The following is a 16,347-nucleotide window of genomic DNA, read 5'->3' as shown; positions in this document are numbered from 1 at the left end:
TGCTTCAGATCGGATCCTCTGCTGCCTCTGCTGCCCCTCCTCCATCCTCCTCCATCCTCCTCCTTCCTCCTTCCTCCCTCCTCCATTCTCCTCCTTCCTCCTTCCTCCTCCTCCATCCTCCTCCTCCTCCTCCATCCACTCCATCACACAGGACTGTGGGGCGTCCAAGGACAACAACCACACTGCAGGAGACCAGCTTTATAATAAATACACAAATAATACAATCTAAATTAACAAGTAAAAATAAACCTCCAACAATTAGAATAAGAATAAGAAGACCAATAATAACAATAATAAACATAATAAACATAATAAACATAATAAACATAATGATAATGATAATAATAATAATAACAAGAAGAAGAAGAAGACAATAGTAAAATACATTTATTTATGTCACCTTTCACAGTGCTTTAAAAATTTGAAGGCTGAGTGAAATGTATTAAGTTGTATATGGAAATATTAAATATATAAGCCTCATACACATTGATCCATGCTCATTTAAAACCCATTTAACAAATAGACATATATGGTTTAACTTGCCACCAGCTTTTATGTCTTCTACAGTGACTGTTTTCAGTTTTCAGTCCACATTCCCATATTATTTCAGTTCATAGCCCATACCCATGCTCCATCTCCGGATACACAGGATACTTTGCTGTAGTTTCTACTGATAAATCACATGTATGTTCTTGATTTCCAGTTTCTTTTAGAAAAATGTGCCATATTTGTTTTTCTCCATTTAATCACTGCTTCTGCATCTTCGACTAATAATGATAAAAATGTATGATAACACATTTGACTTATCTAACACTTTTAACAATGCAGTTTGCATAAGTAAAGAAGTAAAGAAGATAATTAAAGACTACGTGTTATTATTATAAAACTAAATAATTTAAAATGCTTATAAAAAGCCCATCATTGTGATAATTAGTTGCCTTAAAATGTCTTAAATATAAATAGACCATGTTTGAATATAGGCCTATTAAAAACATTTATAGTATATTTTGAAGATTTGTAGGTTCAGCGCTGTATTCTTCTACTTTCAAAATAAAATACGTTGGTTTTATAACAGCAAACTCACCAGGACAGACAACAGATGATAAAATCTCCTCCGTCCTCCTCAACACACCAAACTACCAGCTGTGCTGTTTACAGATGAACTCGCTGCAGGACAGAGGAACGTCTTTACACTGTGTGTAACCTGGAAAACAGCCTGTGGTGCCTGGAACATCCCATCAACAGCTTATACCTGCATGTTTCCATTAGAATAACACTGGCATCCAAAGATCCCCAGTGCACGTAGAAACTATAATAATAGTCATATTATTGGCTCATGCACCACACAGCTGGTGATGAGTGCAGGAAATAGAAGAACCTAATTAAGGAGACAGTTACTATTTTTATCTTAAATGAGCAAATGTAATTAGACATATGTAGGAGACTGGAACGGCCCAGTAGGGCACATACAGACGTAAATTCAATCAACCTCCACCAAGTCCCACACTCTGAAACTCAGTCTGCTGAATGTGCTTGATTTTTTCATCAAGATCCATGAATTATTCCCTGGGAAATGGGTAAAAATGTCCCAACAATAATAAGAGGAATAAAAGTCCTTGATCCGCACCAACATTTAATGCGTTCTTCCCTCACCAATGCTGCATCTTTCCACCAAGTTCCATGGAAATTGGTTCAATATATTTTTCGTAATCCTGTTGACGAACAAACAAACCAACCGACAGACATGGGTGAAAACATAACCTCAATGGCAGAGCTAAAAGAAAACACAGAGCACTCCAGCCACACGTCATTTTTTTTATTTCAAAGAATATTTATATGTTTGCTCTGTTACAAAAGCAGTTTTTTTAAAATCCTGGATAAAGAAACTTCTCCTGGAATATTTTAAATATACAGAATTATACATATCCAGCGGATTCTGAGACTAGAATTACTCGCCAAAGTTCTATCTGTGTCATTCCTTTGATTCTCTACAGAAAAACAAGGCATCCAGTGGTAAATAAATGTTTACAAAGCTAAGGTGCAATGTCAATGTCACTGACAAACCCAGGTATTTTACATCTAATATACAGTGCCTGTAATACGAGGCGCATAAAGGAAACAGACAGTTCTGGATAAAAAATTATAACTACGGAGCGACTGCAACAGAATTGTAGATTCTATTAGATTCTATTTTTTGATGAAACAACAGAAGTTAAAAGCATGACGTCTCACTTCTTTTTCTTCATATTAACAACAAACATTTTGTTCCATTTACATTTTGCCAGGACTTTAAAAGAAGGAGCAACCGTCACATATTCTGAAATAGTGTAAATCACATATGAACAATGCCTCAATATATATATCTATATAAATCAATGTAGGGGCAATGTCATTGAACGTTAGAAACCCAAGTCGACAGCTTCTGCTAAAGGGAAGAGAGCCCAGGGATGAGGACGAGCGGCAGAAGGGTAGTGACATAACAATCATGAACAGATGGAACATTTTATCAGATTAATAAACACACAAAGAGATCAACTACCTGTTTCTTAGTTCAACCTATAATCTGACCTTGCAAAAAATTGGTGTCATTCCACGAGAGAACTACCTGACACGTACAAACATGCAAAAGACATAAATGTACACACGCACACAAAAGTATCTCCAACGCATTACAAGGCTGTGAGTTGATGGAAAAGCAACGTTTGAACCATTTGGACAAATATAACTGTTAACATAACAGATCTGTGCTGGTGAGGAGGAGGAGGAGAAATGAAGCACCAGGCTTTTTAATAACTGCAACCTGCGAGCGCCTGCGACTCGTCCCACAGATACCGTTATATGCTGACTTGGCAGAAAGACGAGCTCTCGCGTCACAATCCCAGAGTGTTTCGATCCCTCAAGCGTCAGGATGAACTGTACCTGCCCGAGGATGAAGTCCGCGATACGTTTAAAAACAAGATGGGGATTTAAAACTTAAAGAGAAGCAAAACATTTAGGGCCGTGTTCACATGAATGAAAACGCCATTTAGGTGTCCAATGGCGTTCGCTAGCATATGGTGCATGTGATGGATATTCAGTGTGTGGCGTTTCCAGTTGTATTGACTTTGCAAAGTTGTGTTTTTTCTCTGCTTGCACGCCGTCTTTATGGGACGTTCAGCCGCATTTGTCCGTCACCTGTCTAATAAGACAGAAGACATGTGACAGAAAAGACATGCATCAGTTTTGATCAATACATCCGAACCAGCCACGCGTGAGGGTCACTTTCAGAGCTGCAACCCGAGGGATATATTTGATCTCTTGTGTATTTTATTCCCTCCTGATCTTGTATGAGGCTGTAAGGGCTGCAAAAATAACTCGAGTGCACAGCAGCACTCTGGACTGAAGCTGCAGCTTAGCGCGTTGCTTTCGCTTCACAGCGGCCAGTGAGAAACAATAGCATATGTTTACATTTATCTACATTAGTTTGGACAAGGCCGGACCCTCTGTTACCACTGAGGAAGATGACATGCTGCATGGACTCCGAGGAGAGAGGACTCGGTTATAGTATCGAGTGGGAGTAGCTTTGTTTTGTGTTTAACTGGGGATTGTGAAAAGCTCGTTTCCATAAAGCGAGATAACGTCTCGCTGACTGCACTGATGAGCAAAACCAACTCTTCTCCTGTGTCGACCTGTGATGTTTGTGAAAACCAGTGTCAGTCAACCAGGAAAAAGAAGTAGAAGAAGAAGAAACTCCTGGCGCCATCTTTAGCATCATATACAGCAGCCGAGTGCAGACTCAGTTACACAGCAGACCTGCATCACACACCTCAGTTACTTCAACCTTCCCAGGGTGTGTTCACTCCAGCTTGACAGGAATGATCCTAAAGCAGCTATCACACACACACATAAACACACACATACAAACGCACACTGTAAGCCAAATGAACACACAGCCAGCAGCTGAAACATCTGAGGTGGGTATGAATCTCAGGTCTGCGGTCACTGGAGTTTTACAGCAGCGGCTGTTGATAATACGTCGTCTGCTGCTGCTGCGGAGCCTGGTGAAGAGGAGCAGCCACAGGATAGGAGACGGGAGGCATGCCCGAGTTGTGATAGGTCGGTATGTCCATGGCCACGCCCCCCTGAGGAGGGTATGGAGCTCCTGCAGCTTGGTTCATGTACTGAGTGTTCATGCCACCGCTGCGAAGAAAATACAGAGTTGACACTTAGTAGCAATAGAAAATATATGAAAACAGTGAGCGACTAAATCTTTGTTACATGGACATACTATGACAAAAGGGACTGTATTGAAAATGATACACAATGCAAATCATAGAACATCTGGATCATCTATAATCTCTCAGATGATATAATATCTTGTTATGTCTTTGGAGTGTCTCTGCTCCGAGAGCCATACAGATCTTCAGTTTATTATGTCCTCTTACCTCATGTAGGGAGGCTGAGCAACTTGGCAGTTGGGCGGTGCTGAGACATTGGGGGGCAGTGAATGCAGAGGTGCGGGCTGGTCGCTGTGGAGATTGTAAGGCTGTGCGGCAGGAACCTGGGGCATCCCTGGAGGCAGGTAGGTGGCGTTGGCTGGTCCGAGGTAGCCCTGAGCAAACAAGAGGGAACATAGGTCTGAGAATTACCAACATGTCTACTGAGGGCTCTCGTAACAACAGATATGCATTCAGTATATATACATTTATAACACTACATTATTCAGTTACTTCAGAGTCCAAAACAACTGCAGGAAGTCACTCAGAAATAATCTGAAACATTTTGTAAAACGCAAAAAGTTAATGTCCTCTTCCTCTGTCGATGGGCTGACAATAGTGATACTAATAAAAGAGAAGTCTGTCACTGAATGTCTGGCTGCTGGAAGTTAAATACAAAATGTATCTATTTATAAATTACCATTATTAGATGAATTAAGTGAACAGTGTTCCAGTGAGTCAGCTAGTTTTGCTGTGTTATTTTTCATGCCTTCAAAAGATGCAAGAAGAGCACAACAGCTGCTTTGGGAGTTTATATAAAAATAGTACCAGGATTTCATTTCAGTAACTTCAAGTGTAACAGAATCTGTGTCAGTGCAGGTGTGAGAACAAGCTGACGTCAGTTTTACTTTGCTCTGCAGATACAAAAAAAGATGAAGGACGGTGAAAAATTAGCAGCACTCTGTTGTGGGTCTGTCCACTGAAGTGGACATCTTTCAAAATCTCGGGGGGGGGAGCCAGTGACATCAATAATTACAGGAAACAGCCCCTGCCCAGAAAAGCCAGGCAGCCTGCAACCCTCCAGAGAGGAGGAAAAGGCTGACTAGTGTCACACTATCAGTCAGGGATGCTAAATCAACCATTTTACAGGACAAATACAAAGTACCTGACTATAGAATGTAAGAAAACATGAGAAAAATTATTTTAAAAAGTACTGCTGTTCTGTATCATAGTCCTTTACATTAGTCCTCTGTTATGACCATGAAAACCCACAACTGTGGGTGTCTACACAGTGCTGACACTCAAAAGATTATATATTTATTAATGCACAGATTTTCAAACAAACATCTCTTTACCACAGAAAATGTACGGCTCCTAATGTTCTAAACTTTGAGTCAACATTGACTGAATCCACTCGTTAATTATGTACGACTTCCCTGCTGCTTTCTAGTGATTCAGCCTGCTTCACTGGAGAGAGAGAGAGAGAAAACGGCAACAAGGATACTGAACGATTTGTTTTGTTGACCAAGCATAACTGAATTCGAGAGAAATTAGGCCTCAATTCACCATCATGTGCAAGAGCGACGTGTCATTTAGACCGAAGACTTCATTTCCTACAGCTTCTGGCCTTCGAAACAGTGACTCTATCAATACGATAAATAAATGTTAAAGTGGAACTTTAGGGCTTTTTCCTGACCTGCATGGCCACAGCTGAGCCGGTTGGTGCGTACTGCGGCTGCATCTTGGAGTAGGTTGAGTAGAACGGAGCCTCGTTCATGAGCTTGTTGTAAAGCTCCAGAGCCTCCAAAACTTTCACATTCAACTCTGACAACTCTGAGTGTTTCCTGCAATACACAGAGACAGAGATGTACATCATATCACATGAATGCACATCTTTTCTGCATGTTTTATTCTGTAAAACAAAAGTTTTGATGTGGGAAATATATTGAGAAACCTATACGCAGAAGCTGATATGTCTGTGAAAGGCACATATCGGCCGATATCGATAAATTGGTCGGGCTCTATTAGATAATCTCAGTCACCCAGCTAGGATTAACACATCAGTAGAGATTGTTCTGATAAACATAAATACTTCACATCTTTCTTCACAGTACCTGTCAATCTCCTCCAGCTGCTCATCAATCATCGGGTTCATCTGTTCACACGCTCCTGTTCAATCAGATATTTACAGTTAGAGAAGGAAGGAACAAGTTAGAAAGAAACTGTGTGGATCAGACTCTCTGCAGTCGTCACTGGCACCGACACTAGATTTACAACAGTATTGAGGTTTATACCCTCCAGCTGGATCAGCTCTTGGGGATCAGGAGTCAGATTCGCAGGATCTGCATTCTGCAGCAGTGCCAGCGTTCTGTCCATCTTTCCCTGCAGAGTAAAGAGAGCAGGTTTGGGTTAGCAGAGCTCAACTGAACTGTATATCGTCACCTTCCTAAAATAATGGCCAAAGTCATTTTTTGACAAAAATGATTTCTAAATCATCAAAATGATTTCTAAATCATCTCCTCATGATGCTGGCCACCTCTGGTAAAATCGCCTACATCCTCGGTTGAACAGATCATTGGATTCTACCCCTGTAGAATAATGGCCTATGTCAAGAGTGTGACTTAGGCCGTTTTATTTTGCCTAAGTCAAAAGACAATGTGACTTAGGCAATTTTACAAGCTTTTCAAGATGGCGGCTGCATCAAATAGAACGGAAATCTACCTAGCCGCTGAAGTTATTTCCATGATTCAGGGCTTGTCCCCTATTGGTAAGTGATGAGGTTTACTATAATATAGGCTAGGCTATAAATATTGCAGTTATTTAGTCTTTTTAGTCAGCATTTTAGTCAGCAAAATAGCTAGGTCCATGAAGCTAGCATTTAGCAAAGAGTGGAAAGGCTCCAGAATCTGTGGCTGTTACAAGTGATAGCTTTCTGTTAACTCTTTTCAAACAATATTTCATCTACAGTTTTTGCCTCATTTTTTCCACATTAAATGATCTAATTAAGAAAGATTTGAATATCGTATTGCAATCTAACAGCTAGAAATTATGTGTATAACTAAAAAATTACAAAGGATCCTCTTTACAACAGCTTGTGCACCCCTAGGGGTGCATGCACACCACTTTGGGAATCCCTGATGTAGCTTAATACAAGTGACCACGAGGCAATGAATGTTTTTCAGAATGATCACACATTTGTGACTGTACACCTCAAAGGGTTGAAATGTTTTTCCTTTTTGGTAGGAGATGCACTTGACAATTCTGACACCGATCGGGCCTCATCCACTGAAAATGACAATGAGGCAGTGGAAGAGATGAAGCAGCATGTACCAGGCCAAGACTCTGTTTCAGATGGAGCAGACAACACTCCCGTTGATGTTGTTGAAGATGCCAAGCAGACACATCGACACCATGAAGAGGACATATCTGATGATGATGATGTCATAAGCGATCCAGACTATACCCCATCCTTTGAAGGTGGTTTGTTGTTAAGGTTTAGTTAGTTTGTTAGTTATGCTTCATTGTTGACAGAGTTGAAGGTTTAAAATTGCTCGTCACAAAGGCATGTTCAAAAATTTGCCTAAGTCATTTATTCCTCTTATGTTACATTATTGACAGACATTGTTATTAGTATGTCAATAGTCATCTATTGTCATAACCTTTTTGAGTGAAATTATTACTAAATATTATATATTCAATATTTGGTAAATTTTTTTGTGTTTTCTGAAAAACCTGAAAAAATGACTTGGGCCATTAGTTTAAGAGGGTGACGATATGTAAATGTACTTCCAATCAGGAAATGTAGTACCTCATCTATGAAGACAGGCTCAGGCTCAACTTTGGTTTCCTGGCTCATCTCTTCAGCACTGGCAGTCTTTTCAACATAAGCCACTGCAGAGAAAAAATATCAGGTTTGATCAACTGTTCTTAAAATAGTTTCTTCCAGTTCAAATCATGAATGATTCCAAAAGGTACAAAAAGAAGGCGTTAGAGGCCGTATGATTCATTTTCCGCTTCTGTAAATATACTGACCTGTCTCCGGTTCAGCATTCAGATTAGTTGAGACAAAGTTGGAAGGGAAGAGGCCGACTCCTCTGTGGTTCTCTCCTTTCCACCAGTTTGGATCACTGGGAACAAAAGCATGAAACAGGCCTGAGCTTCAGGGAGTGAGTCACACTGAGCGTCTGGCGAAGGTTTACGCCGAACAAAGACATCACGTTTAATTAAATTTAAAAAAGAATTTTCACCTTATGGTGTCTGCTACTCTATATAATAAAACCAAACTGCTCAAATCATTCGCAGTTTGGTTTTATTATATAGAGTTTTATTCAGTATTACAATTTTACATAAGTATTGCTCGCTTTACTTGTGGAGCAAACTCTTCTCTGGCAATTTAATAAACCTACAGTATGTGGAGCAAATTTACAAATGCCTGTAAATCAAGATAGCAGTGTGAAGTGGCTTCATAAAAATATGGTTTATCGTACAGCTGCAAAATTGGACGGCATATAGCCGAGTTAATAAAACTTACAGCCATGCTTTAATATCACTCCTTTGAACAACAATGATCAGAAAGTCTACATCATCTATGAACAGTAAAAATATTAAATTGGTATTTTGAGGACAAAGAAGAGCTGGTTCTTGATCGGACGTGTTATGAAACTATACCTGTCATCCAAAACCAGAATAACTTCTCCAGCTTTGAAGGTCAACTCATTATCTTCAGCCGCTTCAAAGTCGTACAGCGCGCGCACCTTCCGGGCCTCCTGCCCCGCTCCACCATTGGCGTAGCTTGGGGGGTCGGAGGTCACGGCAAGGGGGCGTGTCTCCACCTGCTGCTTCTGCTCCTGCAAGGACAACTCGATGGCTGGAGGAGGTCAGGGGCAACAGAAGAGAAGTGCAAAGGAGAGGAGTGTATTTGTCAGATGTCCAAACACTTGAGCTATGTCCAGACACAGGATTCATGAATTTCCACTACTCTACAGTGAATAAAAGGAATATCGGTACTAAGTGAAGTCCTGCAAATAAAGTGTGGTGGCTGGAAAATATGTATTTGTGGAAGAAAATTATGCTCAGATGCATTTGACAAAGGTGCGTGTTGTGACATCTCACTTTACCTTTGGCCAGGTCGTCATCAGTAGATGGTTTGCTTACAGCAGGTGTGCTGACCTTTGTGGTCGACCCCTGTGGTAAATAAAGAGAGATAAGGTCAGGTCTCTGTGTGTGTGAATGTGTGTGTGTGTGTGTGTGCACCAGCATGTATACAATATGCAGGAGAGAGAGAGTGACAGTGAAGCACTTAGGGACTAGAAGTGAAAAAGAGATTTCTGTTGGCTGTGATGCCATCTGCAGGCCATTTTGGGAATTACATTTTGGTTTGATTTGTGGCTCAGAAACCTTTCTCACTATTTTGTATCCAAGCTCACCAGAGGCATCACGCCGACATGACACTGAGCTCAAAGTAAACAAAAACAAGTCAACAAAGCTGATGCATTACAGCATATAGCAAATCTGAATTTCAGGGTGCCGATTCACAGAGGGCCAGATGAAAGCTGGTATTTAGTTAGAACTCTGTCTGTCTGAATCCTCCTCACATGGGAAGACGACACAAAAATCGGTGTTCGGTTAAGTGTTGATGATACTGTGGTTGAAAAACAACCCAGGGACTGTCTAGAAAGTCTAGTCTATGGTTTATAGTAAGGAAAACAATACAACTGCTCCCCTAAACATGTGACTCAAGTTCCCTAAGACCACTGCTAATAATCTGAGTGTTACAGACCACCAGAAAATACTCACATTTGTATACTGCATATGATGAGGATAGGTAAGGCTTTCAGTGAAACATGGGAGGGAGCAAGTGAGAGTAAATCCACATGTTTGTAAAGTAACTTGATATGTATTTGAACAGGTATCTAAAATAAATGTATACACAGTAAAAGTAGTAGTTTACAGGTGAAAACACTCTTCTTCATCCAAAAACAGACATTCATCCATGTCTGTTTATACTATATATACAAATAACCACTCATTTTTGTTACTAAAGATAGTTTTTAAACCTGCGTAGGAAACCCACAGCATTCTAAATTACATTTGTGAGCAGCAATGTCATTTGTAAGGGAATATTGTATGAATCATAAAATACAGACATTTTGAGCATGAAAACAGGGTGGGGTTTTCATTCCATCTAAACGTAACACGCATAACTGCACATGCTGCTGCACACACCCTCAACTAGTAGAACGTGTAGCAAGAACACTAAATGCAACATGCACCGACAGGCACCAGGAAACTCGTTCGATCAACATGAGTTGGTATCATGTGGCTGTATCACAGCGGGGAGAAAATAAAGCTGCATCCGATCTAAAAATGACCTGAGAGTTAAAAGGTAAATACTAGGAAGCCTTAGCACAGCGTGATACAGACGACCTGCTGCTTTTTATTTAATGGCTCATTCAGATGAAATGTCATACCTGCTGCCTCATGTGCCACCTGCTCTTCATTAAAGCAGCTTTCTCAACTCTGCGCCCCCTTACAACATAATATACAGCTCAGTCACTACTACGGCAAAGAGCAGCACAGCAATGAGGAGGAGAAAACCAATTCAATTCCATATTATTCCTTAGCTTTCTCTTTCTACTGTAAAACCATGGAAATGTATCAGTTTAACCATGAACCCCATTCTTCTCCATGACCTGTTCTCTCTTTTATTAACACATGGAACTTGTTTATTTGCCCTTTAAGAGGGAATCAGTGTTAGGAACTGTGTTTATTACAAATTCACAGTGCACTGTCCTTCACACATGAGAAAAACAAAGATAGAAAATGTATTGTGACATAAAGCAGACACAATATACGTTTATGATTTACTTATTAATGAGTATACTTACTTATTAACTTATTTCACTCTTAAAATACAACTACTGAAAGTCACGTAACAACTTCAGACTATTCAATGTCTAAAGAAGCAAAGCCCTTGGTAAACAACCCAGAACAAAAGGTGTCAAGCGTTTACTGTATAACAGATAACAGTTAGTGGGTCAACTGTTTTATGACAATATGAGGACAAATTCCAACTCAACCCTTGACACATGAGGTTGATACATAATAAAATCACACAGACATCAGAGAAAGAAGAAGACAGAATCCAGTTCACTATGACCACAAAGTCCTGATCCTGGGACAGACACACACATATGTATACCCACAGAATTATGTGAAATATGTGAGCAGGAAATTCCACTGTAAGCTTGGGCAGTTCAAACGCAGACAGACCAGCTGGTCTGCAGTGAAACCACAATAACAACCTCATGCTAGACAGAAAGGATCCACACACTTATTTTGTTATTGTGTTACATGGACTGTAACTATAATCAGACGTTCAAATTCGACTCCAAACAAGTTCATTTATACCAAGTTTTAAGTCTAAAAGTCCACCAGAAGTGGCTAAGCTAGTGGACATTAGCATTTCCAACGGTCCCTGAATGCACCTCGTCGGAAGATATCAGCAGACATTTACAGTAACACGGCGTACATGACCTCGTTTCGAGTTGAATATGAATGTCGGCGCTTCCAGTCACTTGGATGACACCACAGGAGCAGTGTGGAGGCATGTTATGGTTTTTCTGTTGTTTTATTACGTCTGAAGAAGGAGTCACCATTGACTTCAATCGTATTGGATTCTGCTCTAACAAAGTTTACCCCTGAGACTCCAGAAGTGTTTTGTGGACTCAAACACTTCAAAAGAACAGAATTATTTAGCTTTTGTAAATTTCAACCTTTTTTTCCATCGATAAGTATAATATTAATTACAATAAATGTCTTATATGTTTATGTTTCAGTGGTTATGTTAGCTAGGTAAGCTGGCATTTGATGTGAACTTGCTTTGTGTTATGTTCTTAAAAAATTCTATATTATATCAACATACCTGTGCAGATGATGAGGGGAAACTGATGCCGTCATCTTTCAGAGTCTTGATGGTGGCGCCGATGAGGCTGAGCTGTGGATCCTTCTGGAAGCCTTCTGCCCACTCCACCATCATAGCCTTTAGCTTTTCACACACCTTCGGGTGAGCCTACGAGGGACACGCACAAGAACAACTGGGTTACTCTCTCCTGTGTTTTCTCCAGGGCTCTAACCGAGTTAATGACTTAACTGAAATGCTGCAGATTGAAGTTATGTTCCTGCAACTGTTAACTTTCTTCACAGTGTGAGGAAGGACGTATGTGACGAGATATGGTTGAAAAGTAGGAATAGAGGAAAATACCCTGCCCAGCACGGTCCGTACTTCAGTGGCAAACTCCCTTGAACATATTTCCAAGTGGAATATTTTGCCACAGTTCGACACACAAGCGCCCATCAACTGCAAGAGAAGATTTAACAGCTGTTTATATGCAAGAAAAAGATGGTTTTTCAATTTAATTCCAACAAGGAAAAAGGATTATTCTACCACTCATTAGTGAATTATTCAGAGCACATATTAATGGCTGGTGGAGCTTTTGTAATTATAAATGGTTCCAATGACAAAAGGTCCTCGATTGTCTGAATGAATGAGCACAGGAATCTAAAAATAGCAAAGAGCATATTCGCTCATGATGACTCAGACAGAGAAACAGCTCCCTTACTCCTCCAGGTGTAAGATGTTATACTTTCATGTACGGCTTGAACGATGGAAATATTAGATCAAATGCAGTTCATCTGCAGGTCAACATATTAGTCAACACCTACTTCATGAGCCTAAATGGAAAAGAAGTTTTGACCCTCCTCACATCTGGTGAACGTCTGCAGACAGAAGAACCTCTTGGTTGTTTGTCTCAGCGAACCAGATCGAGTTGTAGGAAAAAATGATCATAATCTCACATTCTGTTCGTGAGTTATGGTGATAAATTATGATAAGAAAGAGTTTTTGCAGAACAATACGATGTGACCATGAAATTGACCTTTGACCTTTTGGATATAAAATGTTAAAACCTCATCATTTCATCCATTTAGACATCTGGAAATGTGTCATAATTAGTGCATTCATTCTTGAGTTAAGGCTAAAAATGTGTTTTGTGAGGTCAGGGTGACCTTTGAAGACCAGGGTCTAATCACTTCATCCTTGAGTTGATGGATGGACTGACAGACGGACTGATGACCAACATATATAATATCCATCACCAACGTGGTTTGTTATAGCCATGGTACTGTACATTAACATCTGAACATAAGATTGAACCCTGGTAGGGTGACAATTCGAGGTTATTGTGACAATTGTTGCTTTGTGAAGCACTTTGACATCTATTTTATTTTGTAATTACGTTATTTTTGAGACAATATTCTCAATCTGTGAAGCAGAACCATGAAAGAGCGCGAGCAAACTCACATTGAGGGCCTGCATGGAAACATGAGGAACTTTGTGATTGATTCTCTTCATGATGGATCTCAAGCTGTCCTTTGGTCTGGAACAGATGAAAACAGGACGGAATGCATTGTTAGTACAAGAACTACAACAGAGCACAGAGATGCTCCTGCCCAGCACCTGATCTGATAATATGCAAACTCAAAGTCCAATGCAAATGTGCTGTTCTTAAATAAGCAGCTATTTGAACAACAGTGCTGCGCTTGTTATTTTGTTGTGTTATTTTTTTAGCTCACCCATTGGCTGTCGTCCCGATCTTGTCGCAGATGTCCATAATCAGGCCCCAGTCATCTGTTGTGTTGTTTTCATTGGTTGCCTTCTCTGGAAATATATCAAACAGAAGCACATATGTTCCTGTGAGAAAATATCTTTGCTGGCATCGTGGCTGTTTGTCTTCAAACATAATGTGTTCATATGCAGACATGCCAAGTGTTAGAGTAATGAATAGCTCCCATGTTTTAGAACGGGCTAATGTACTGAAGTCCGTCAGCATTTCACAGCTGGGTCACTCCCTGTCAACTCATTACACTTTTGGGCCCCAGATCTTAATGACATTTTTCATGCCGATTTGGTCACATGAGAAACCTATTGCACTCAAACTTTATGTGTCTTGAATCCTAATTAAGGGCGTTAACTAACTAACTAACTAGTTTCTATGGGGGAGGAGTCTGTGAGTTCAACTGGCCACATCTCCCTTAATAAAAAGTCCCAGAGAAATGATTCTTATATTGTTTTAAAGCTCTTTTCCAGCTCAGTATCTATTTAAACTGTATAGTATCTTCAAAAAATATATATTTTATATTTTCCCATAAGTCAGTTTATAATGTCATTAAGACCTCTAGACAGTTTGGTCTTTGGTTTTTGAGTCGTTGTTGGGATATTATTACTTTTCTCTGTTTTATTGTGTGAACCTGCAGGCAACCCTAATGAAATATATTAAGTCAAGATGGTAAACCACACAGATCTTAATGCATTTTATCTTGTGATCACTTTATTAGGTGCAAAGCGTAACAGCTGCTACACTAATTAAAATGCACAAGTGCTATTTTCCCTTGACATTTACTTTCGTAATCTTATATAAATGTGTATATATTTGTGTGATGGTACTGGAGGAGGTCTTTTTTGTCAGGTAAGGAACCAACTGCTGCTTTGTAACATGTAAGCATGAAATCATTCAAACACACATTTCTAGCTCATATTAAAATGTCACGAGACTCATCCTCACTCTGTAACAGTCAACTAAGCATTACAGTGGATTATTGTCTGGGGATCTAACAACTGTGGTGTTAAAGGGGTGTGTAGGATAATGGCCTATGGGAACTTGGCATGACGTTTTAATCAAGACAAGTAATCTTCATCACCCATTAATCTGAAGAGTATTTTCTGACTTGTTCCAACAATAAAATATTAGATAATATTTGTCATCGTGAATCCTTGAAGACCAGAATAACATCTTTTAGATTTAAATTGCTTGTTTTTAACGTTTAAAACCCTCAGATATTCACAGAACTACAAACAAAACAACACATAAACAACACATTATCAAAATAGTTGCTGATTAATTTCCTCCCATATGACCCAAATCCTTCAAACTTCCATCTGCAACTTGTGATTCTGTTCATTATCAATTAATCTGCTGGTCATTTTCTCATGAAATTGATTAATCGTTTAGAGATTGTAAACCTAACATCTTGGGGGTTTGGATTGATTTCATATAATCGATCGTTTCTGCCTCAGACTTTGGGATAGTCTGACTATTTAACAGATATGACGTGATTTGCAGGTCAGGTGATCCAGTACATGAGCCCAGTCACTGTTTACATGAATCAGCCTTAAAGTTACCACTCAGTAGTTTATCCTGGTAAAAATCACTGATCGATACATATATCGGAAAACAATGACGACCTGTCAGATGTTGAGAGACACATGAACAAAGTGAATCTTGTGGATTTACGGATGTTGTTGTGGCTTAAACCCTGAGTAAACCGACGCTAAGCTAAGCTAACGTTAGCTCCCGTCGCTAGCTTCCCTCTGACACAGTGAAAAGCACAACGAAGAAACAGCTTCACTCACCGACATCTTGGTCAAACGGGTTTTGGGCAAACAACGGCATGATGACGACTTAAAAACGGAGTCGGATAGTTCGACGAGAGGAAAATGTTTTGCTGCGCAGACTTGACGTTTCACCTAAATAAATAATTTCTCTTCCTTGTCCATTAAACTCGCACCAGTTGCTCTTCCGGTAACTCGGCTGCCTTCAACAATGCCTGAACAAAAAATTGCAAAATACGTAAGAAGAACATTTTTGTTTTCATAGGTTTAGTGTTTAAATGTTTTACATATTTTTTAATTATTGAAACTACAGCACTTTTATTTTATTTTATTTTATTTTTTATCACTAAATCGGTAATTTAGTATATTGTCTTTGTTTGTACAAAATAAATACTGACATCTAGCGGCAGAAAAGAGGAACGTCAGTGCATAAAGATTTATTCTGTACCTCAGTACATTAAATTCGAAAGGAATCAATGTCTATACATTTCATTTTTTCAGTTTAAGCTGGATATTTTCTATCTTCCTAAAGTATATTAATAGAAAATCCACACGAGAACAATATAAACTGCAACAGTAAAACTCTTAAAACTAAAGTTTGATTGTTCGATTGTTTGATAGGACAAGGACAGATAATTAGCTGATACTCCAATTGCTCACTAACACTCTGTAACAGTGGGTGACCAGACTTTTACCTTGTTG

At 39.5% G+C, this 16,347-nt stretch overlaps 1 protein-coding gene across 1 annotated transcript; it reads right to left on the bottom strand.

Annotated features, from left to right (window-relative positions):
- Positions 1-1,807: 1,807 nt before the first annotated feature.
- Positions 1,808-15,853, bottom strand: stam2 (signal transducing adaptor molecule (SH3 domain and ITAM motif) 2). The gene is made up of 14 exons (XM_034574391.1): positions 15,667-15,853; positions 13,830-13,914; positions 13,558-13,633; positions 12,460-12,555; positions 12,121-12,267; positions 9,314-9,380; positions 8,865-9,063; positions 8,229-8,323; positions 8,005-8,087; positions 6,491-6,578; positions 6,311-6,365; positions 5,893-6,040; positions 4,425-4,591; positions 1,808-4,179 (listed from the first exon to the last, which is right to left on the bottom strand). Exons 1-14 carry the CDS (start codon positions 15,704-15,706, stop codon positions 3,990-3,992), a joined length of 1,536 nt encoding a protein of 511 aa, XP_034430282.1. The 5' UTR covers positions 15,707-15,853; the 3' UTR covers positions 1,808-3,989.
- Positions 15,854-16,347: the final 494 nt, after the last annotated feature.

The sequence above is a fragment of the Hippoglossus hippoglossus genome, chromosome 21, assembly GCF_009819705.1.
Source record: "Hippoglossus hippoglossus isolate fHipHip1 chromosome 21, fHipHip1.pri, whole genome shotgun sequence".
NCBI lineage: Eukaryota > Metazoa > Chordata > Actinopteri > Pleuronectiformes > Pleuronectidae > Hippoglossus > Hippoglossus hippoglossus.
This window is presented reverse-complemented; position numbering and strand designations above follow the sequence as displayed.